At 40.2% G+C, this 24,399-nt stretch overlaps 1 protein-coding gene across 3 annotated transcripts in view; it reads left to right on the top strand.

The window, feature by feature from the left end:
• Positions 1-1,102: 1,102 nt before the first annotated feature.
• LOC122539369 (alpha-1,3-mannosyl-glycoprotein 4-beta-N-acetylglucosaminyltransferase B-like) overlaps positions 1,103-24,399 on the top strand; it is a 247,271-nt gene continuing 223,974 nt past the window's right edge. The window contains exon 1 of one of the 3 annotated variants that reach the window (XM_043674130.1): positions 1,103-1,240. Coding sequence is in view for 2 of the 3 variants with exons in the window: in XM_043674129.1 (XP_043530064.1) it covers positions 6,210-6,300 (91 nt within the window). In the remaining variant the exon portion in view is untranslated. Of the gene's footprint in view, positions 1,241-5,465; positions 6,301-24,399 lie in introns of those variants that run through there. The other 2 variants (XM_043674129.1, XM_043674128.1) reach the window with 2 other exon arrangements.

Genomic DNA, 24,399 nt, shown 5'->3' with positions numbered 1-24,399 from the left:
GTTTAAACCGGCACTTGTAAAGAATAACTGAGTTCTCCGAGGTGACAATACTAAAACCACATTTCAAAATAAAGTATTTCATTGGCTCCCAAGATAATGGAATGTATTGCTAAAGGAAAGGCAGTGGGCATGGCAGATAATAATAAATAATATCATACACAAATGAAAACTCAAAATTCAGATGAAAATCAACCATGGTGGCTTAGAACGCTTAAGAGTTGTACTTTGTTCAACAAGCCCTAGCTTTAACATTTTTTTTGACTTAAATGAGAATAGAGCTTAAAATATCAAAGTTAAAGCAAAATTACTAGTCCTGTGCTAACTGCACCTGCAACAGCCTTACCGTGTGGAGACAGGACAAGCGTCTCCAACAGAAACTTTACTGTTTCTGTATTTAGCTACACACATGCAGAGACCAGAAGTTGTTATCGACAGTACATAATCTTGACTATTGACTTGATCATTGACTATTTTTCCCTAATTACAAAGGCAAATTCCAGGTCCACCATAATTGATTCTAATTTCCTTCTCAGCATTTAGCAACAAGGCTTTGCTTATTGTCACTGGATATGCTCTCTAAAAAATGAAGTATGTTCAGTAAATATCTTGCTTTTTTGAAATGATCTCTTCCTAAAACAATAAACAAAATTGTCTTTGACTCTAATGGCATGTTCATTTTATTTCAAAACAGATTTGGATCATTATCTTGAGAGATAACAGTAGTCAGAACAAGGGAAATGTGCACATGTGGATGTTCAGGTGCTGTTTACTTCCATCCCCTCTTACCTGCCCATTTATTGTTTCAATTTAACTTAAGTTCATTTAATGGCCTTGTTAATTATTAAACAAATAACTTTTAGGTCAGTTAGTATGCTGATAAAATGTATAAAAATGTACAAATAAAACAATGGTAATTTTAGGCCTGGCAAAGCATCAACACCAACCTCCTATGAAGTGGAGACCTGAGCCCATCTACCACTATGGGATGTTTGCAAGAAGAACCCAGGTGCCTCTTCATAGAATGCAAAGGCAAAACCACAGATTGAGATTCAAATGTTCTCTGTTATTAAATCTCCTAATCTCCTGTTTTTCAGCATGAGAGAAGGTGATCAACCACCTACGGGAATTGCTACAAGCAGCATGGAAAGGTGTTGGAGTGTGACAATTGGCTTCACTGCTCATGAGCTTGAGAGATAATAGCAGTCAGAACAAGGGAATGTGCATGTGTGGTTGTCATTGGGTGAGTATAGCTGTATTGGGTGAGTATAGCTGTAAAGATGTCTTGCACTACCTTGATAGAACCTTAGTAAGTTTCTATCTGCAGTACTGTATACAGTTTTGATCCCCTTACCTTATAAAGGATATATGTGTCATAGAGCGGTGTAATGGCAGTACACCAGATTAATTCCTCAGATGGCAAGACTGCTCTGTGAGATTGAGGAGATTGAGCCTATATTCATGAGAGTTTAGAAGAATAAAAGGTGATGCAACTAAAACTTATGGTTCCCCTCCTTGGATTAGATTCCCTACAGTGTGGAAACAGGCACTTCGGCCCAACACGTCCACACCAACCCTCTGAAGAGTAACCCATCCAGACCTATTCTGTTTGATTGATGCACCTAACACTATGGGCAATTTAGCATGGCCAATTCATCTAACCTGCACATCTTTGGACTGTGGGAGGAAACCTATGCAGACACGGGAAGAATGTGCAAACTTCTCAGAGACAGTCGCCCAAGGCTGCAATCAAACCTGGGACCCTGGTGCTGTGAGGCAGCAGTGCTAGCCACTGAGCCACCATACCACCCAATTAGTTTAGATTCCCTACAGTGTGGAAACAGGCCCTTTGGCCCAACAAGTCCGCACTAACTCTCCGAAGAGCAACCCATCCAGACCCATTCCCCTACACCTAACACTATGGACAATTTAGTATGGCAATTCACCTAACCTGCACATCTTTGGACTGTGGGAGAAAACCCACGCAGACACGGGGAGAATGTGCAAACTCCTCACAGATAGTTGCCCGAGGCGGGAATTGAACCCGGGTCCCTGGCGTTGTGAGGCAGTGGTGCTAACCACTGTGCCGCCCGCCTTGTGGAGTTGAGGATCAAGGAACACAATTTCAGAGTCAGGGGCAAGTTATTTAGGACTGAGAGGAAGAGGAGCCTCTTCACTCAGAGGGTACTGATCTTTGGAATTTTCTACCCTGGATCGTTTTTGAACCTTAGCCATTGCATTTGTTCAATGCAGAATCTGCTTGATTTCTAGGTATCAAAGAAATCTAAGGGATAGTAAATGATCAGCCATGATTTTGAATGGTGGAGTAGGCAGAAGAGGCTGAATGGCTTATTCCTCCTTTACTGTTCAACCATAGTGGTACTCACAATTGTATATATCACACCACTGACTTCTCACAAAGACTACCTGTCCATATTGTCAACGTAATTGCTGTTGCTGTGAAACCATAATTTTGTTAACTATTACTGGAAGGAATTGTTTACTTTCCCTTGTAGTGTCACCTTTGATTTTCTTTGTAAATATAAAATACCTTTTGTCATTTTAATAAACATTAATGCATTAATTCCAACACTTTTTAATGTAACATAACACATTTCCAAGGTATACGTTTTAAATATAAATTTGCTACAAGTAACCTAAATAAATTGTTAAAAGGTTTCACCCCAGGGATTTAACACAATCTGAGCTTGACACGACAGGACAGTACTCAGTGAGCAATTTTGTACACTGCTCTGATTGTCACTGTAACTGCAGGGGATGTACTCACTGCCTATGTAGTGTTGCATCTGTTGGAGATGCTGTTTTTGTACTGGAGGATAAATTGTCAGCTGGCTCTGCTAGTCTTAAACGTTTCCATGGCACTGTTGCAAAGACTAAAGGAGTTCTCCCCAGTGTGGTAGCTAATATTTATCCAGCAGTCAGTAGCACAAGATTATCTGATCACCATGAGATTGCTGCCTCGGAGTCTCCCATGTACCAATGGGCTGTACAGTTTACTTTACAATAGTTCAAAAGTATTTGGATGTAAGGTGCTTGGAGATAATCTGAGGCTTGTATAAATTCAGAAGTGATATATTTGACTCAGTAGAGGGTTGATTTCGCTCAGTTGGCTGGATGGCTGGTTTAATTCCTATTACCACTTGCGGTTGTCATGAAATTCTCCTTTTCTGACCCTCAAGTCTAATGGTCTGATAAGATTAGGCTACTTCACCTCTATCCAACTCCAAGCAATAACTTTCTCTTCTAACTTGTTGATTATTTCCTCCACATTTTAATTAATAATACCTTCAGCATTGTATTTATTTTTTTAAAACCACAATATCCCTGTAAGTTCTTTAGAACTACTGTGGGGTCAGAAAGAAAATGCAAATCAATCTTTCTGATACCAAAACACATCTAACACATCTCAGTAGGAAGGTAGGGAAAACATTCAAACACCAAATGAACCTGGGAGATGTCAATTTAAAAATGATATATAGACAAAACACTCAATGTTACAAATTTGAAACAAACAGAAACTCAGTAGATCTGGCAGCATTTTGTGAAGAGAGAAACAGTCAACATTTTAAGTCTGGTATGACTTGTTTTTCAGAACAAAACAACTCTGTTTTTCTTTCCACTGATGCTAACAGAGCTGCTGAGTTTCTGCAGCATTCTCTGTGTTTGTTTTATAAATGTGAACTGGTTGGGCAGCATTTTTAAAAAACCTTTTGATGCAGTGCAGTCACCATTGTCTAAATTGGTATTGATTGTCCACCCATAATTGCCCAAGGGCAGTTAAGAATTGAGTACATTGCAAAGGATTTGGAGTCACAAGTAAACCAGCAGATATCCTACTCTGAAGGATTTTAGAAAATCAGACTTTTGTTTTTTCTAAGAACAATTGACAGTGGTTACATGGCCACCATGAAGCTAGCTCTACATTCCTGTCTTTCTTACTGTTTGGGTAAATTCAGGTTTCACCATTGTATGGGGTTTGAACTCATGCCCCGAGAACATTATGCTGGGCTTGGATACAACGGTGGCTCAGTGGTGAGCACTGCTGCCTCACAGTGCTAGGGACCCGGGTTTGTTACTAGCCTTGGGTAGCTGTCTATGTAGAGTTTGTTTGTCATTCCCATGTCTGTGTGGATTTCCTCCCACAGTCCAAAGATGTGCAGGTTAGGTGGGTTGGGAATGCTGTCGTGTCCAAGATGTGCAGACTAGGTGGATTGGGGTTCCGGGGATAGGGTGGGGTACTATTCGGAGGTCGGTGCGGACTGGATGGGCCGAATGGCCTCTTGCCGCATTTTACGGATGCTATGATTCTATGCTTGGCTAGCTTTAGTGACATTACCACTGCTACCAGGTCCCCCTCCTCTGCATTTGACATAAACTGAATTATGTTGCGTTGGCAAATCCGAATTCCTCATCGTGTTATTTCTGCTGCCAGCGAACACGTTCATTCAGCAATAGAGGCAGCGAGGCCCACAACTGATCGGATAATTTTGTTACGTCCTTTAAAAAAAATCATTAACAGGTGTAAAATTAACTGTGTACCTAAAGTGCCCACAAACTCTATATAAGGGGTGCTGACCCGACCTCTGAGCCCCCTACTCCGGAGCTGTATCATAATATTTCTGAACAGATTGGTTGGAAAAAAACGTCCACAGAAACATCGTGGGAATTAACCATAAATTTCTGTAGAAGTCTACCTTCTCATCAGCTGCGACAAACGTTGCACTACAGAAGGATGCCACTAGATGGGGTTGAAATTAATTTCATCCCTACTCATAAATAGATGTTTTCACGTTAAGAAACATCTACTGACAGTATTTGGCTCAGCTCCTCATTCGATCAAAAAACTAACCCCTGTAACTGCCACAGTTAGCATAAGAATAGAGATACCCAAGAAAACATCTTTCCTAAATAATTTAAGTATTTAAATGTAATATAAAATCATCACTTTCACAAATCCCGTGAGTTATTTTTATCGTCGTTATAATCGCAAGCACATCATAATTAGAAATACAAAAATGACCAATGCACACATTAGTTATGCAACAGGAATTGAAAGATAGTGTAAATGAATGGGCCGAATAAAATTCGTGCAGTTATAGGCAGCAGACCACTTATAGTCTATGCTTTATTTTGTGATTGGCATTGTTGGAAAATGAGGGGCAGAAAGTAAAAATAGAAAACAGATCTAGGGTAGAGCGAAGGAACAATATCTGAAAAAGCTGTAAGCAGCTGCACCACAACAATACACAGGGAGTAAAGCTCAAAATACACATACAAGGACCAAACCTCACCAGTGTATACACACAGGGAACAAACCTCACAGTCACACAAAGGGAGCAAACCCTAATATAAGCACAGGCAGTAAACCCCAAAATACACACAGGCAACAAACCTCACATCTACACACACACGGAGTAAACCCTGCAAACACAATCAGGGGACAAACCCGACGTCTTCATAGAGCAATGCCTGAGATCCGCTCAGGGGCAACACGCGGAAGACACCTAGGAAGAACGATATCCGAGATAGAAACACACGGGAAGCAACACCTAAGTAACACAGAGTGCAGCCCCTGTTGATGTCTGAGAGAGAAGTGAAAGAAAATAAAGGAACTGGATGCGTGTGTTTGTTGTGTGTGAGAGAGGGGAGACCAGCTGCTTCAGCGACGACTCAAGAGGAAGGAAGGCTAGCGGCGGTCAGGGCGGAGACCCACGGGGTTAATAACAGAGACTCGTGAAACCATGACAATCGTCTGAGCTGAAAGAGACATTCGGTCGGGACTAAGCCAGGGATCTCTGAGCGTGTCACTGAACTCAGCAGCAACTCAAAGAGGGGAGCTGCCGGAGAAGAAAGAGATAGAAAACAATGATTGGGGAAATCCCGGAAGAGAAAAGAGTGGAGATTAATTAAAAACGTAAATCCGGGAAAGGGAACTTTTGAACAAGCTAAGAACTGCACGGCATGAAGGAAGAGAGAGAATACATTTCCAAGGTGGAACAGTGCTCACATTAGATTCTGTGGACAATAGCTGAAGATTGAGTGAGAGGCGCAAATCAAAAGCAGGACTATTGGAGAGAGTGAGAGACAGTGCTGACCTGGATTAATCTCAAAGCCCGCTCCCAGACCTCAAACGACACGATACCCAGCACCAGCAAACACCTGTCCGCTTTGTCATCTCTTTCTGACATGAGATGAAGTTCAGGAATGAAAGTATTTTAACAGTGCTCGTCCTGGGTACATTTCTTTCTATGTCCTGGTTCGTTGCCCGGCTGAATATGCAAGGTACGTGTGGCATTTCTGTCTGGACACATTGTACTCTACAGTGACTAGCCGGTAGCAGGTTGAAGTTGCTCCCCAATAGAATCGGGACGCTACTTGACTGTAGTCGGTACTCTTTGTTTTGGAGTGAGGAACAACTCTTCTATCCTGCATATTTATTTTACGTGTTTCTGTACGTTTATACTGGAATCACAAACCCGCCAATATTCATTGATTCAGATAGTGATAAGCGAAGAGTCCAGATAAAAAAAATGCTAAATTTAAATAAACATCGTTGGAATTACACTTCTCAGGGAAAGAGTTTGACGTTTTTTTCCGACCAAAAACTTTATAAAATGTTTAAACTAAAAAGGCCATTACAATACATCGAACTTGAATATTATGGAAAGTGCAATAAAACAAAACTTTTCATGTACACTTATATTGAGTGGAACATGCTATATAACTCTTGATATTGGCAACTTTCATTCCTTGTCAGGCATACAGACCAAAGTTTCCAGTCCCTTGATATACAATGGTGGGAACACCTCAGGCAGTGACCTTATTATTAGGTTGGATTTATATTGCCTGCTTTGAAAATTCAAACTTGTTTTGAAAATTGGCCCCAAATGTCTTAGGTCTCTTCAAAGTCATGATTGTGCTACTGTTGTGTTCACTTGAGTGAATTACATCAGCATGAAATCAAGCCATCAACAATTTCGTTAGACCAGATTGAATGTAGGTCCTAAGTGTTATTGTTTCTTTCCCTCTAGGTGTACTGCTCATGTTTTCCACTAACCATTTGCCTTTTTTTAAAACTTGTGAATTGCCTATCCTCAGGGATATAGTTAATGATTTCAATAATTTGAGTAAGAGTTACACTTTTTCATGCAAAAACTGCTTTGCATTGGAGATTAATACTGTATAGCCATCTGATTGAAGTCCAATGAATAAATGACCAAATACTTCTACATAGATGGAATGCCAGAAGTTTGAAATCTATTCCACAAGTAATAACTGATACTTTGTCAATTGTTCACTTTAAACCTGAGATTGATAAACTTCTGTTCAGTGACATAGAGCCAAATGCAGATTCATGTTTAACTCAAAGATCAATCATGGTCTTATTGAATATGAACAGACCTGAGGGTCTTAGTGATCTATTGCTGTGTCTATGTAAGATTTTGTTTGGAATTTGTAATGGGTCAGGATTTTTGGGACCATATTTTCAAAGAATGCAAAATGGGTTAATTTTAACATGTTGATAATTAAAACAATGTGTATTCACAAACATTTATGTTAGAAAAGTGAAAGCAGTATAATGCAAATGGCATTTCTATTCTTCCAAAGCATGTAATGAAAAGTGACAGTTTTTGTGCTCAATAAATGTCTTTTTGCTAGGCACTGATAGTTTGGTCAGGATGATTTGGCAGTTTGTTAAAATTACACAAAGTGAAACAAGAGTAGACAAATCAGGTTCAGCAAGATTAGTCAGATTTTTAACAGAAGGTGAAAGAAGCTGCAAAGTCATAGCTAAGTCCAAAGGCAGAATGTAAGAGAGTACATAGGAACATGGGAACAACCCCTCAAGGCTCTTCACCATTCAATGAGATCAAGGCTAATCCGTGGCCTAATTCCATTTACTTGCCTTCAGCACATATCCCTTAATACCATTGCTTAACAAATATTGATCTATCTCAGATTTTAAATTAACAACTGATCTAGCATTCACTGCCATTTGTGAAAGAGAATTTCAATCGTCTACTACCAAATGAGTAGAATTCTCTCCTGAATTGTCTGGTCCTAATTCTTAGGCTCTGCTTAGTTCTACAATGCCCAACTAGTGGGAATAAAATAGGACACTATAATAATAGACCCTTCGGCCCCCATGCCTATGCTGACCATGGTGTCATTCCAAATTAATTCCATCTGCCTGCACATGAACGATCTCCTTCTACTCCCTGTCTGTAAATTGTTTATCTTTTTCTACTCCGCCTTTTCCTGTTAATATCTTGAAGACTTCCCCCAATCTATGTTAGAGTTGAAATCTTCCATGATTCCATGCTAGCTCTTCCTGATTAACTCAAAAGTTTCAAGATGTTCAGTTACCTCATCGATGATTATTGATTCCAAAAATTACCCACCACAGATATGAGACAAACTGGTCTATGATTTCCTGGTTTTCCTCCTTTTTTTGTCCTCCTTAAAAAGCGAAGTAATGTGAAATTTTCCAATCCAGTGGGACAACCCCTATGTCTAGGGACCTCTGAAAGATTATAGTTAGGGCATTTACAATGTGCTCTTCCTTTAATACCCTCAGATGAAAACTGTCAGGTCCTACAGATCTGTCACTCTTTAATTCCATTAATTTCCTCATTACCAATATTTAACTTCTATTAATTTTATTCAATTCCTTTCTTTGATCCACTATTAATTTCCTTGTGACTTTCAGCAAGGTATCTTCCTTTCTTACTGTAAATTTTGAGGTGAAATAATTATTCAACATTTCTGCCATTTCCCCATAGTCTTTGATACTTTCAGTTCCCACATTCAATCTTTAGTGGACCAACATTGCTCCCGACCACCTGCTTTCCATTTATGTAGCTGTAAAATTTCTTGTTATTGATTTTGATGTCCTTTGCAAGTTTCCTCACATAATCCCTTTTAGTAGCTCTTATAAACTGCTTTGTGGCCCTTTGCTGTTCTTTGTATCTTTCCCATTCAGCTGGAACTGTGCTTTTTTTTTCATTTTGTAAACTTTTTTAGTTGTTTTTTTATGCTGTCCCTTTATCTCTTTAGTTATCCAAGTCCATGCTTTTTTTGTGAAGCTGAGCTTTTCTTCCTCATGGGTATAAACTCAATTTTTATTGCATTAAATTTTCTTTCAACATGCTCCATTGCTTTTCAGTTGTTTTACCCATTAGCAGATATTCACAGTTTATTGTGGACAGTTACTCTCATCTCATTAAAATAGGCCTTGCCTAAACTTTAGTAGCTGGTTCGTGCTTTTCACTTTCAAATGCTACATTGAACTCAATCACGTTATGATCGCTATTTAACAAATATTTATGCACGATTAGGTCACTAATTAAATCTGGATTATTACTCATTACTAAATCCAATATTGCTTGTCCCTTGCAATTTGGCCATATTGCAAAAGGAAACTATCTCTGACACACTCCAGAAATTTACTACCTTTCTGATAGACTGGAAGAGGCGGACAAGCAACAATGTTAAAGTTAAAATCTTCCATTAATTGTACTTTTGCTTTGCTATACACATGCCTTAATTTCTGCAGTCATACAACCTAGCACTTCAGAGCCGCTACCAGGGGTTCTGTACACAACACATGTTATGGTTTTAGATCTTTCCCATTCCTCAGTTCCTCTTTTTTTTCACTAAATGCTTTACCCATATAATATCCTCCCTCACCATTGAAGTTTTCTTTCTAATCAGTAAGACTACTTCACGTTCTCTGCAATTTTCTCTGTCCATCCTTTAAACCTTATAAGCCTGTATGTTCATTTCCCAGTCCCAGCCATCCTGCAGCCATGTTTCAGTAATGGCTATTATATCTGTAATCTCCAGTTTGAAATTGTGCCAATGGCTCATTTCACTTATTCCTTACACTCTGTGTATTTAGAATATAGAACATAGAACTTTACATCCTTCCTATAATGCGGTGACCAGAACTGCACGCAATATTCCTGGTGTGGCCTTACCAGTGTCTTGTACAGCTCAAATATGACCTCACGGCTCCGAAATTCAATCCCCCTACCAATAAATGCTAACACATTCTTAACAACCTTCTTAACAACCCTATCAACCTGGGTGGCAACTTTTAGGGATTTATGTACCTGGACACAGAAATCTCTCTGTTCATCTACACTGCCAATAAGTTTACCATTAACCCAGTACTCTGCATTCCTGTTACTTCTTCCAAAGTAAACTACCTCACACCTTTCTGCATTAAACTCCATTTGCTGTTACTTAGCCTAGTTCTGCATCTTATCTATGTCCCTTTGTAACCCACAACATCCTTCGGCACTGTCTACAACTCTGCCTGTCTTAGTGTCATCTGCAAATTTACTAAACCATCCTTCTACACCCACATCCAGATCATTTATAAAAATGACAAACAGCAGTGGCCTCAAAACAGATCATTGTGGCACACCACTCATAACTGAGCTCCAGGATGAACATTTCCCCTCAATCACCACCCTTTGTCTTCTTTCAGCTAGCCATTTTCTGATCCAAACTGCTAAATCATCTTCAATCCGTAAACTCCTTATTTTGTGCAGTAGCCTACCATGTGGAACCTTATCAAATGCCTTACTGAAGTCCACGTACACCACATCAACCGCCTTACCTTCATCCACCTGTTTCGTCACCTTCGCGAAGAACTCAATAAGGTTAGTGAGGCATGACCTACCCTTCACAAAGCCGTGTTGACTATCCCTAATCAAATTATTCCTTTCCAGAAGATTATAAATCCTATCTCTTATAAGCTTTTCCAACACCTTACCCACTACCAAAGTAACTCCCCTTCTTTGTGTGCAGCATTCTTATTTGGGCCGTAAACTGCAACCGTTCCTCAGCACTCATGCTTTGTTTGCCTATTTATTATTTCTTTTTTCCAATTTAATCAATGCACTTCTTATAGTTTTCCCATTACCTGCTGTACCTGAAGTATGATTCCTGACTGTTTCTTTACACTCTGTCATATTATTTAATTATTAATTGCACCCCCATCGCTTTTCCAGAGCCCTCCCTGCCTAGGTAAAAGTCCTTGTGACCACCCTACTTAGCCTTTCTACAAAGACATTGGTTCCAGATCGGTTCAGGTGAAGCCTGTCCCAATGACACAATGCATTCCTGTCCCATTATTGATACCAGTGTCCCATGAAATAGAACCTCTTTTTCCCACATCTTTCCTTTAGCGTTGTGTTTACTTACCAATTTTTAAAATCTGTATGCCAATTTGCAAGTGGCTCTTGTAGTAGTCCAGCGATTATAACATTTGAGGTTCTGCTTTTTAATTTTGTTCCTAATTCCTGATATTCCCCAAACAGGATCTCTTGCCTCTGTTGTTCACCCCAAAATGGACCACAATAATTGAATTGTTCTCCCTTTCATTCCAATATCCTATTTGAGATGTCCCTTACCTTGGCACCAAGCAGGCAACGCACCATGTGGGAGACTTGGTCCTCTTACAAAGAGTACAAAGAGTCCCCTTCTTTTTTCTGGCTTGGTTGAACCTCTTCCTTCCTAAATTCCCTGCACATCCTATTTTAGTTTGCCTACAGTACCCCTAATTATAGAATCTCCTAACTTTTTTTGCTCACTATGCTTGAATGGCCTCTTATTGATCTAGAGAAAAGTATGCTTGCTATTTTTGTATTATGTAAAGTAAGTTATAATCATTTAACTCTGAGCCCAGTAGTATATTAAAGCAAAATATTGCAGATGCTGAAAATCTGAAAAAAGCACAGAAAATGTTGGTGAAACTCAACAGGTCTGACAGGATCTGTGGAGAGAGAGAAAATCAAAGTTAACATTTCAAGATCAGTATACCTCTTCTTCAGAACTGAAAGAGTTGGAAAAGTGTTTTTCTTTAATTACCTTTGACAGAACCACAGGAAGGGAAAAGGGAATGGCTGATGTGGAGGCCCAGTACAAACACAAAGGATTGTTAATGTTGGTGAAAAACAAGAAGTGATACATAAAATGGTTTGTCAGTTGAGGTTTGTAAGGGAGAGAATGTGTCCACTCTACTGACAACAAAGTAAACAAGATCTTGTGGTGGGATGGGGGAGAGAATAATGGAGAAGAAAGATGGACAACAGACAGCATTTCATCAGTCTCTGAGGTTACACAATTCAATATCAAATCCTTGAGGCTGTAAAGTATTTCATCAGAAAATGGGGTATTTGGTCTTCCAGCTTGCATTCTACTTAACAGTGCAGAAGAAGCCATTTGGCCCATCAAGTCTGCATTGACCCTCCGGAGACCATTCCACCCAGACCCAGGCTCCCACCTATCCCTGTAACCTGGATTTCAAATGGCTAATCCACCTAGCCTACACAACCCTCGACACAATGGGATAACTTAGTATGGCCAATCCACCTAACCTGCACATCTTTGGACTGTGGGAAGAAACCCAGCAGAAACCCATGCAGAGATGGGGAGAATGTCTGTGTGGAGTTTGCACAGTCACCCAAGGCTAGAATCAAACCCAGGTCCCTTGTATTGTGAGGTAGCAGTGTGCAAGACTGAGCCACCATGCTGGCCCAAGATAAAATGTTAGCATCAGAGCAAGGAGGTTCATTGAACTGGCTAACAACTGTTAGACCAGGGTCACTCTTATGGACAGAGAAGAGACATTCTACAAAACAGTTACTCAGTCTGCATTTGGTCTTGCCAATGTAAAGGAGACCATAATGTGAATAGTAAATAAAGGTGACTAGATTAAAGAAGTACATATGAAATGCTGCTTTAACTGTAAGGTACGTTTGAGCAATGAGGAGGCAAGTGGATGAGTGTTACGTCTTCTGCAATGGCATGTGAGGATGCTGTTGGGGAATGAGGAAGTGTAAGAAATGGACCAAGATGTAACAATCCCCTCTCCCCCAGCTTTATCTTATTTATGTCTTGTTTGCTTCATTCTTAGTAGAGTCGATACACGGCCTCTCTTTTTGTGCCTTAATTTACACCCATTTTACAGCTCTGAAGCCAACATCAGCAACCCATTGTTTTGGGTCCCCACACCACCTGCTCCCTTTGCTCCTCCTCTGCCTCTGTCAAAAACATTGACCAAAATACTTTCTATCCCATTTCAGCTCTGATGACGAGTCATACTGGACTTGAAACAGCATCTCCACAGATGCTGCCAGTTCTGCTGAGTTTCTCCAGCAGTCACTGTGTCTCAGCCAAATTATAAATATTCTTATGTGATTGATTACTTTGAAGCAAAGCAGCTCAAGAAAGACCACATCATACTTCATTTCAGTATACCATTGAAAAGCCTGAAGAAGTAAATAATTAAAATTAAGTTCACATCATACTGTGATAATAGTGTCAAATGTACTGAGTACATTGCTCTATAGTTAAATAGTGGTCATTTGGAGTACTGTCAAAAACATAAAGCACAATTCATTTTCCTACACTGCGGTACTTTGGAGAGTATTGAGAAAATACCCTTTACTTGTAATAGTGGTTTTGGAGGTGCATTGGAGAGCACAGTACTGCATTGAGCTGCTGATTGTACAGATAAAGGCTACATTTGCCTGGATTGGCAGTCTGCCAATACATTAAAATGAAGTAAAATTTAGAATCACTACATTCTGCAAAATTTAAAACTCAACTTGTCTTGCCACATAAACACAATGGCCACAAGTGTAGGTCAGAGGTTAGGAATACTGTGGCGAGTAACTCACCTCCAGACTTCCCAGAGCCTATCCACCATCTATAAGGCACAAGTCAGGATTGATAGAAAACTCCCACTTGTCTGGATAGATGCAGATCCAAACACAAAAGCTTGACACCATTCAGAACAAAGCAGCCCGCTTGATTGGCACCATGTCTGCAAATATTCACTCCTTCCACACTGTGATGATGCTGCTCCTTTAACAAGATTATGTTGTCCTTGGCATTTTTTTTCAGAGAGGTCGTAACAGCAGCGATTCTGAAAAGCTTAGGTTTGAAAGGTCTTAGACCAATTTGATCACAGCTAACAGACACTGCCTCAGGCAAAAGGCTTTCAAGTTTAAAAAAACATTGGTACAATGAAAGGGGTGTGGCTAGTTCTCCCAGCTCAGCTTTTCTTTGGTTTGGTTTTTTTTATATAGCAATCTGGCTGTTCATTGAAAGCAGTCAGTTTGAGGCTGCTGGTCCAAGAAACAGTGACATAGAAGAAGGTGTTGTATACTGAATGCCTCTGCCAACTCTCTCTCTCTCTCTCTCTTTCTTTCTCCTGTAAGACCCTGTGTTTGATTTTATCTTTTTTGCCAAGCAGTGTTGCTGGGGATTGTGGCAAGTATTTGGAACAGCATCATTAAGTTGGGATAATCGGCTGTGTTTTTGGATAAGTTAAGTTATTCTGTATTCTGTTCTCTTTTGTTTGTGATTTATTCAGTAATCTTGCAAAAAACTCTGTTTTGTTTAAAACTAAGTGGTCAGGCCAGCTGCGTCACTCCTGGACTATCCACCTTACACCTGCTTAAAACAACTAGCAAAGCTAGGGACCGGGCTACTTTCCTGAGGGGGTCTAGCATGGTCCATAACACACCACTGATGTTCAGTAGCAGCACTGTGCACTATCTACAAGATGCACTATAGAACTTCACCAAAGATCATTAGATAGTGCCTTCCAAACCCACAATCACTTCCGTTTAGAAGGAGAAAGGCAGCAAATAAATGAGAACACCACCACCTGTAAGTTCCCCATCAAGACACTCACCATCCTGATTTGGAAATATATCGCCATTTCTTCATTGTCACTGGGTCAAAATCCTATATTTCCTCTCTCATGCCATTGTGGGTCAGTCTACAGTATATGGACTGCAGCGGTTCAAGGAGGCAGCAAATAGTAATGGCCAATAAATGCTGGCCAGCCAGTGATGCCCCATGTCACACAAATGAATTTTTAAAAATTGCAAATGTGTATTTACTATTTTGTTACATATTCCCACAGTAGAAAACTTCACCCTGCTATTCAAAGGGATTGATTGGCTATATAATGCACCAAAGTGATATTGCTATTAAATATCTAAGTATCAAGATGGACAAATATTACTCAGAATCTTGTGCATACAGCTTTGCTTAAATGCAGGTGACCTGCACTTATCTGCAAAATAGCCCCCTCCTTCCAAAAAAAAAAGATGTATTACATAGATTTTTCTCAATTCCATGTAGGTGATAATCTGGCAGGACAACGAGAAGTGTAAAATAAATGCAAACTGTGAAGGAAAAATAGGTAGAAAAAATAGACCCAAACATTTTCTATTGCCCTAGTGGTTTAGTTTGGCCCCTGCTCCTTTTCCAAAGCAGAAATCACAACTAAACCAAGAATAACATTTCAATGTTGGGTCACAAGATAGAAAAAAAAATGGCAAAAGGATTCTATAAATGATGCAGTCTTTTTACTCATTAAGAAGGTTCCTCATCTCTATAGAGTAACACGCCCAGAATTTTGGCCCATGATTGCATGAGTTACCTTTAAGATATGCAGAACAATGCTGTCTTCTTGTTTCAGTAATGAGATAAATATTAAGCACATGTTTGTATAGATTTCCTTGTCAGGAAAAGTCTCCAAAATGTCCAATGAGGGTAAAAAAGAAGAATGATTCTGATGAAAGGTCTTTGAAATAAAGTGAGGGCTGCAGATGCTGGAGATCAGAGCTGAAAATGTGTTGCTGGAAAAGCGCAGCAAGTCAGGCAGCATCCAAGGAACAGGAGAATCGACGTTTCGGTCATAAGTCCTTCTTCAGGACTTGTGGTTGGAGGGTTCCCAGGCAGAAGATGAGGCGCTCTTCCTCCAACCGTCGTGTTGCCATGGTCTGGCGATGGAGGAGTCCAAGGACCTGCATGTCCTTGGTGGAGTGGGAGGGGGAGTTAAAGTGTTGGGCTACGAGGTGGTTGGGTGATGAAAGGTCATCAACCTGAGAAATTAAAGCCAACAAGAGACCTGTGTTGCATCTCCTGAAGTAATCTTATCAGATCTTTTGCCACTTGAATAGTTTTTGGGCACCAGCGGGTTGTACCCTGGAATTAAGCCCTAGGGGCAGAGATTCTGCTTCCCAGGAGCTTCTGATTAATCAGAGGCTGTCAGCTTCAACCTCTGCAGTACCTCACAGGAAATCATAGCTTCAGCTGGAACTGCAGCCTGGAATTGCTACGGAGTTCCAGACATGAGGATTGCAACAGCCCTGGCCTGTATCCACACCTTGATCAGGTATCAAGGGTCCTTCTGCCAACTCCTGATCCTTTAAGTAAACAGGAGCCAGCATAAGGCCATATATCTGCAGGTGAGCTTGCACCTGTTTTATTCACAGTGTTCTTTAAGGCTGGGGCCTCCACTGGCAGCAAGTTGGGGATGTTGACCATAGAACCTTCCCGTCCAGACTTTAATTCTTTTCGAGGCTGGAAGGTGGCAGGGTTAAATTATGCTATCAACCTGCCAATTAAATGCCCTTCTCGCTAACCTGCCTCATCACTTCTGTCGCTGCTTGATATGTTGAATGTTTTCACAATTTATTTTTGGTTTTGTTCCTGGTTCTCTTGATTTTAGTTCTGCTTTGAAGGGTATCTAAATACCATCATTTTTGTTCTACATTAGACATTTTGCCCGAAACGTCGATTTTGCCTGTCCTCGGATGCTGCCTGAATTGCTGTGCTCTTCCAGCACCACTGATCTAGAATCTGGTTTCCAGCATCTGCAGTCATTCATTCTTTTTACCTCATTGAATAGCTACATCTGAGTAGATTTCTACTGTACAGTTTAACCACAAGGTAGTCGACCTTGGTTTTCTGAAACTGTGTAAAACTGGCAATAGCAAGTTTCAATCTCTCCAGCATTTTATTTCCATTCCAGTTAATTTGCTCTCCTGAGTTTATTATTACATAAAGTGAAGATTTACCCCAAAATATATTCACTTGATGCTGAAGGGACGATAGATATCCTTCCACTTTTGTAAATGCTGCTTCTCTGTAACTTTCCTGACAAAACTCTTGAATGAGGATCTATTTAGATCACGATACCTCCATAGTGGGTTCATCAGCCTCTTATTGGGTATTCATTAACTAAGTTTACTTAAGCTTAACTTCATTGAATCTAATCCATTACATCCAGGTTGTAATTAATTTATGACTACCAAGAATGTCACAAATTGACAGTATTCGGTTGGCAGGATTCTCCATATTCCAGGTGGGAGAGTTATCACTAAAGCCCTTTGTGAATTCGACACACAATTTAAAAGGACAGTCACTTAGCAGCTTGATCATTACTTGACTCATTGGGGTGAAATGTGCCAAATCTTTCACTGTCACTTTGAGTGTTTTTTTGCGTCTATGATGATGGATAGAGGAGCATTTAGTGATAGGTCTTGAAGCGGTTTACAGGATTACAGAAGTGTAATAGAGCAGAATGAGACCATTGTGCCCAGTGTCTGCACTGATTCTTCAAATGAGCATTAATACCAACTTTTTCCTCATACGCTTGCCCAGTATTTCTATCCCAATAATTATTCAATGCCCTCTTGAATGCCTCAATTGAACCCTCAGCCACATTCATAACCCTAACTACTCACTGTGTGAAAAGGCTTTTCATATCTCACATTTGCAAAGCACTTTAAGTCTGCAACCTTTGGTTCATGGTCCATTTTTGAACAGAAACTGTTTCTCTCTATTTACTTTCTCTAGCACATTTGTGTTCTCTTCTTGATGTTTCAAATTAGGGACCTTTCACAAGTAAAATGAACATGTTCACCACGACACTGGAGAAAGAGGGCACTCTGATCTTTATTTATTTCTTCTTATTCTTCACCCGGAAGTACTATCACGCACAGCTGAGTGACTTTCCCATCACCGACATCAGCATGTCTTTACTTTTGTAAACTACTAACCACCACCATCTCCGATTTATTATTTTTCAAATCATCAATTTTTTTTCTGATTTAACCTATTTTTCCCAATCATCCTGTTCATAGATGTTATTAGACATCTCTGGAGCAAATGAGATTTGAACCCAGGTCTCTCGGTCCAGAGTCGGGACATTATCACTGCCCCACAAGAGTTCTTCAGTTACATAGATATTGAAATAATCTGTACTGGCCTGATCTTGATCATGACTGTAGCAACAAATTGGCAAAAAGCCAGAAGAAATGGGTAAACCCCAAGTCTGTTAACTTTGTGCTATTTCTGTGGGTGCTCTGAAAACTCTCCATCAGAATTCTTGCAGAATTTCAAGGTAAAATATTTAGTTGTTACATATGAGAGAAGTGGAGCAGCAGATCTTTGTGAATGTTCCCCCTTTGTATACTCAGTCCAGTTAATAACAATTAACATTGGATCCAACAGTCCAAAAATAGATGAAGAATGTAACTCTTGTGTTTTTGCTTTTTACTTTGTCCTCAGATTGGATAGTCCAATTGAATCTGCAGAGTCATTTTGGGTTTTCTTAGGTGCAGAATAACAGGACTCACCTCAGAATGTTTAAATGTTTTAAATGATCAAAATATGTTTGGGAGCTCAGGCATCCCAAAGTACTTTACAAACCACAAAGAATTTTTGACATGTTGTAATACTGATGGGATTAATTAAAAGCTGGTTTTGATCTCATTTTTCCTGTTTCTCCCTGTTGTTGATTGCACCCACCTTTTTGGAGCACAGAAGTGTAGAAACTAGGAGCATGAGTAGGCCATTCAGCCCTTCAGGACTTCTCCACCATTCAGTATGATCATGCTGATGCCATGCCCCTGAGTTTTCTCCATACCGTTTGATACCTTTTAATATCTAAAAAATGATTGATCTCTTTCTTGAATATATTTAGCAACTTGACTTCCACAGCCATCTGTGGCAGACAATTCCATAGGTTCACTAAACTTTGAGAGAGAAAATGTGGCCTCATTTCAGTCCTAAATGGACTCGCCTATATCCTGTGACCCATGATTCTCGATGCCCCAACCAGAAAAACATCCTTCCTGCATCTAATCTGTCCAGCCCTGATTAGACTTTTATACGGTTCAATCATATTCCCTCGCATCCTTCTAAATCCAATCCCTTCTAGACCAGTTTTCCTTCTAGGACAATCATACAGTCCCCAGGCCCCAACATTGGCCTAGTGAACTCAGTCTATGACAAGTATATCCTTTCTTATGTAGGAAGACCAAAGCGGCAGGTAATACTTGAAGCGTAGCCTCACCAAGGCCCTTTTCGTTTTGTCATCCCAGCTAATTCTCATTTCATCCACTGGTTCAGATTTTCTCTTTTAGGCACAGTAGATCCTTCAGCTTTTGCGCAGGTTCATGTCTGCTGAAGCCCTCTGTATATGAGGATGCCAACACACCAGACTGTATGAGCTGCTGCTCATGATGAAGGTTCCTGCCATGTCCTCGTTAGGTGCAGAAAATTACACTTATTTAGCACCTCCTGGTCTGACTAGGAGAGTGTCCTGTAGTTAACAGGATTTTATTTTGCATGTTGGCAGGTGGTTCAGGTTGCATTATTACAGAGACTTTGAGGAGAACAAGATGTTTGATCTCACTCTTTCAAGATTCAAAGCTGTTTTGTTAAGTGTCATAGAGGTGATGCTTATGGCACTCCTCACCATTAACCTTTTCAGATCCATGTACACCAAGCTCTTGTACTGATTCTGCTAGAGAATATCGGATCCACATCTGCTATTGCAGCTGTATCCCAGACACCCCTTAGGATAGACTCATAGTCATACAGAACAGAAACAGACCCTTCAACACAACTCGTCCATGCCAACCCAGGTTTCCTAAACTGACCTATTGTCTAATTTACCTGCATTTAGTCCAGATCCCTTTAAACCTTTCCTATCCATGTATCTGTCCAAATGCCTTTTAAATGTTGTAATTGTACTTGAATCTGCCACTTCTTCTGACAGTTCATTCTATACATGCACCACCCTCTGTGTGAACAAGCTGCTCCTCAGGTTCCTTTAAATTGTATTTCAAAATTGCGGGTGGGGTGTGAATGAGGGTGTGCTATGTTTTGCCTAAAGCGTGTTCTTGAGAGGAATGTTAATATCTGATGGAAGGCCATCTTCCTTAAGTGCTTCCTGACTCTCATTTCTTCCGTCCCATTCTGCTTTTCTTCCTTCTGTGTGACAGTGGCACATAAGAATATGATCATTGAAAATGTTATACCTGCTTGTGATAACTATGATGGGAAAATACCAGCATGAAAATTGCATAGTTGCACAGCGTCACAAGCAGTTAGGTGCGACTTGTCAGCCAAATGTGAACAAAACAAAATAATTGCACAATATTATCTCAAGCTGTGAAAATACCCTTTGAAATTTTATGCAGTCTTCAGGCTCACAAACTACCAATGGCTGAGCCTTGTAATTCTCAATGCACATAGCCTGACTACTTTGCAAGTGCAAAATCAGGAAGCTTGAAGCTGCAGTGCCTTTGGCCTTCATTATCATATGTGTTAATGAGACCACGAGAGACTGAGCAGGATTGACCTAAAAAACACAAGGGAATTTTAAAGGTTCAAGTTTGGAAAACTAGCATAAATAACTTCTGTTTAACGTTGCTGCCACAAAGGTAAGTGTTCCCAAGTTGACACTGAAATTCTGCCAAGTTTCCAAGTTGGGCAGCACGGTGGCTCAGTGGTTAGCACTGCTGCCTCATGGGACCAGAGTTCAATTCCAGCCTCAGGCAACTATCTGTGTGATGTTTGCACATTCTCCCCTTATCTGTGTGGGTTTCCTTCTACAGTCCAAAGATATGCAGGATAGGTGAATTGGCCATGCTAAATTGTTCATATTGTTCAGGGATGTGTAGGCTAAAGTTATTAGTCAGGAGAAATGTAGAGTGGTAGCACCTGATGAAGGAGTGTCACTCCGAAAGCTAGTGTGCTTCCAATTAAACCTGTTGGACTATAACGTGGTGTTGTGTGATTTTTAACTCTGTTTCTACACTGTAGGGATTCTATGATTCTACTGTCTGCAATCTATTTTCATTAACGTCTACCTTCAGTAGCTAATCCGTTGTCTGACTAATGTAAAATAAAGGCAGAAATGTTTATATTCTGATACAGGAGGATCAGGGTATCTGATAGCTCATGGAACCCTGGAAGTCAAGATCTTCATCCATGACTGGGTCCCTGTTTAGAAGTCAGCATGATTCCTGATTGACAGACTTGATCTGTCAGTTGGTGAGAGAGGCCAGCAGAGAAGGTGAAAGATCAGATTGGCTTGATCTTGAATCTGTGACAAGGCAGTATCCAATTCAAAGTAATACTACAGTGGTGATACTGATGTGATGTCAACATCATATTCCAACTTTACACGCATTTCCCTGTCTTAACCCTGTCCATCTCAGTTGATGTTAAACAGATTGAAAGGTCTCCCTGGTGCTATTTGAAAGGATCAGGAACAACAGTATAGTATTTAAGTAACTGGAGCAAAGCTGGTGAAAAACTGCTGATCTCCAGTTGAGACTATCGCTGACTTTGGTGGATATTCTCAAGTAGGTTCAGCAGGTAATCAGGAGGGCTAATGGAATCTTGGTCCTTATTTTAAGGGTGGTGCAGTACTGTATAGAGTAGGGAAGTCTTACTGCAACTTTACAAGATACTGGTGAGACCACATCTGAAGTACTCTGAGTGGTTTTGGTCCCCTTATTTAAGGAAAGGTATTATTTTGTTGGAGACAGCTTAGAGAAGATTCATTAGGATGATCCCAGTATGGAGGGATTGTCTTATGAGCAAAGGCTCAGCAGGTTTGGACTTTTCTCACTGGAGTTTAGAAGAATGAGAGGTGATCTCACTGAATTGTGTAGAATTCTTGAAGAGCTTGACAGGGTAAATCCTGAAAAGATGTTTCTTCTCAGGAAAGAGTCTAGGATCAGAGGACATTGTCTCAGAATAAGGAGGTGCCAATTTAAGACAGAGATGAGGAAGAATTTTGTGTCTCAGAGGATTGAGAGTCTTTGACACTCCTTGCTACCGAAAGCTGTGGGGGAAGAGGCCTGTGCCTATTTAAGGTTGAGATGGATAGATTCTTGATCAATACGTGAATCAAAGGTTATGAGGAAAGGGCAGGTAAGTGGACATGAGGAATGTTGGATCAGCCAGAATTTTATGGAATGGTGAGTGGGCTTGAGGGGCTGGATAGCTGACTTATTTTACAATTTCTTATGGTGTTATAGTCTTACCTTTGAGCCTATATGACCTCAATCTACAGCTCAGTTGGTGGGAATCTGGGCTGTTTGGCTGAGAGGCAGCAGCAAAAGCATTGGCAGAGTGGCATGGATGAGAGTAGGAACGCTGCTATCATGACAGAAAATAACAGGCTGTTTCATGGAGCTACCGCCACTGTCCCAGGGCAGTGCCTCAGCAATCCTGATGCAATGTTGTAGAAGAGAGGAAGGGTTTGTATGTTACTTTGGAAGCTGGTGTGAAAAGTAGCATCCAGCTTCCAATTAAGCAACATCCTTAAAGACCTAACCCCATAAAGTTGTTATAGGTTCAAAATGAAATTGAATGCATGACCCAAGACAACATAATCAAAGTGAGTTGCAGTGACTGGAGCTCACCCATAGTAATAGTGCCAAAACCAGATAGTACCCATTGGTTGTGTGTAGATTATTGAAAAGTCAATGCAATTACAAAGTCTGATTCATATCCAATTCCACACTTGGAAGACTGTATTGAGAAGGTGGGATAAGTAACTTATATTCCTAAATTGGAGTTTTGCAGAGGATACTGATCTTTATCTGAAACAGCAAAGACAATTTCAGCTTTCATAACAATAAATGGACTGCATCAACTTAAAGTCATATCATTTGATATGAAAAATGTGCCAGCCACATTTTAAAGACTAACCAACAAAGTTATTTCTGGATTACCCAATTGTGTGGTATACATTGGCGACTTGGTGAGTTTTAGTCACACGTGGAAGGATCATTTGTAGCACTTAATGGAATTATTTGATCAACTTTTCAAGGTAGACTTGGTGATAAGTATGACTAAGAATGAATTTGCCAAAGCCCAATTTACGTTCCTGGGCCATTTTATCGGACATGGACAGGTGGACCCATGGAATGTGAAAACAAAGGTAATTGGAGAGTTACCCATACCATTGACAAAGAGAGCAGTAATACAATTCCTGGGATTCATTGGGTTTTATCGGAAATTCATGCCAAATTTTAGCAATGTGGCTGTTCCACTCACTGACTTATTGAAGAAGTGCAGAAAATTTCAGTGGTGGAGGAATGTCAGAAGGCATTTGACAGCCTGAAAGCTGTGTTAACCACTGCCCCAGTATTAGCCACACCTAACTACGCAAAGTCATTCAATTATGATACGATACAAGGCCTTTGATACGAGTTATATAGGTGTTGGTGCTGTGCTCTTACGAGATGATGATGAAAGATAGAAAGACCTATTGAATATTTCATCAACAGAAATATTTCACAATTGAGGAGGAGACCTTGTGCTTGGAGTTGGCATTACAACATTTTAAAATTTATATTGCCAGTAATGTGACTGAGACAATTATATATACTGATCATAACCCATTAAAGTTTTTGGAGAAATTGAAGGACAAAAATTCCAGACTGTTTAGATGTAGCTTATTATTGTACCCATTAAGTTTGAAAATTATACACGTGGTAGGACAGGAAAATATAATTGTCGATGCGTAGTCAAGACTGGAATGAAGAAGGATGGAGGCATTCGGTGGCAGGAGTAAACAGACTGAAATAGAATGTAATAGTGAATGTTTATATGCCTAGAGGCAATGTAATATATATGTTGTAGTGTACTAACAGTAAGACTAAGGGGTTTAAAATAAAGTTCTTTTTTTTAAGGAGGAGGTGTGACGATGATGTCCTTGGTTTTTTTGAAGAAAGATCCTAAAGGCAGAGGTGCTGAAAAATCTAGTTTAGAGCAGTGGCCAATTCTCCCAGTTCAGGTTTTTCTACTTTGCTTTTAACTGTAGCAGTTACAAGATATGTGAGTCTAGGGGAATTCCAAGTTGAGTTGAGTAAAGAATTTCCTTCTGAAATCTCTCTCTTGGATGCTGTTCCCTCCTGCCTGTAAGAATCTCTGTTTGAATTTAAAAGCAAATTACTGCGGATGCTGGAATCTGAAACCAAAAGAGAAAATGCTGGAAAATCTCAGCAGGTCTGGCAGCATCTGTAAGGAGAGAAAAGAGCTGACGTTTTGAGTCTAACTGACCCTTTGTTAAAGCTAAAAAAAAGGGAGAAATAGGGAGGTATTTATTCTAGGCTGAGAGAAGGTGAGTCATGGCTCCTGAAGCAAAGGTAGGTGATAATGACAGTGCATAGAGAGATTATAGGGAGATTAGGAGCGGTGAATGACCAAGGCTGAAGCCAGTGCTATGTGACAAAATATGTGGGGGATGGG

The sequence above is a fragment of the Chiloscyllium plagiosum genome, chromosome 32, assembly GCF_004010195.1.
Source record: "Chiloscyllium plagiosum isolate BGI_BamShark_2017 chromosome 32, ASM401019v2, whole genome shotgun sequence".
Lineage (NCBI taxonomy): Eukaryota > Metazoa > Chordata > Chondrichthyes > Orectolobiformes > Hemiscylliidae > Chiloscyllium > Chiloscyllium plagiosum.
This window is presented reverse-complemented; position numbering and strand designations above follow the sequence as displayed.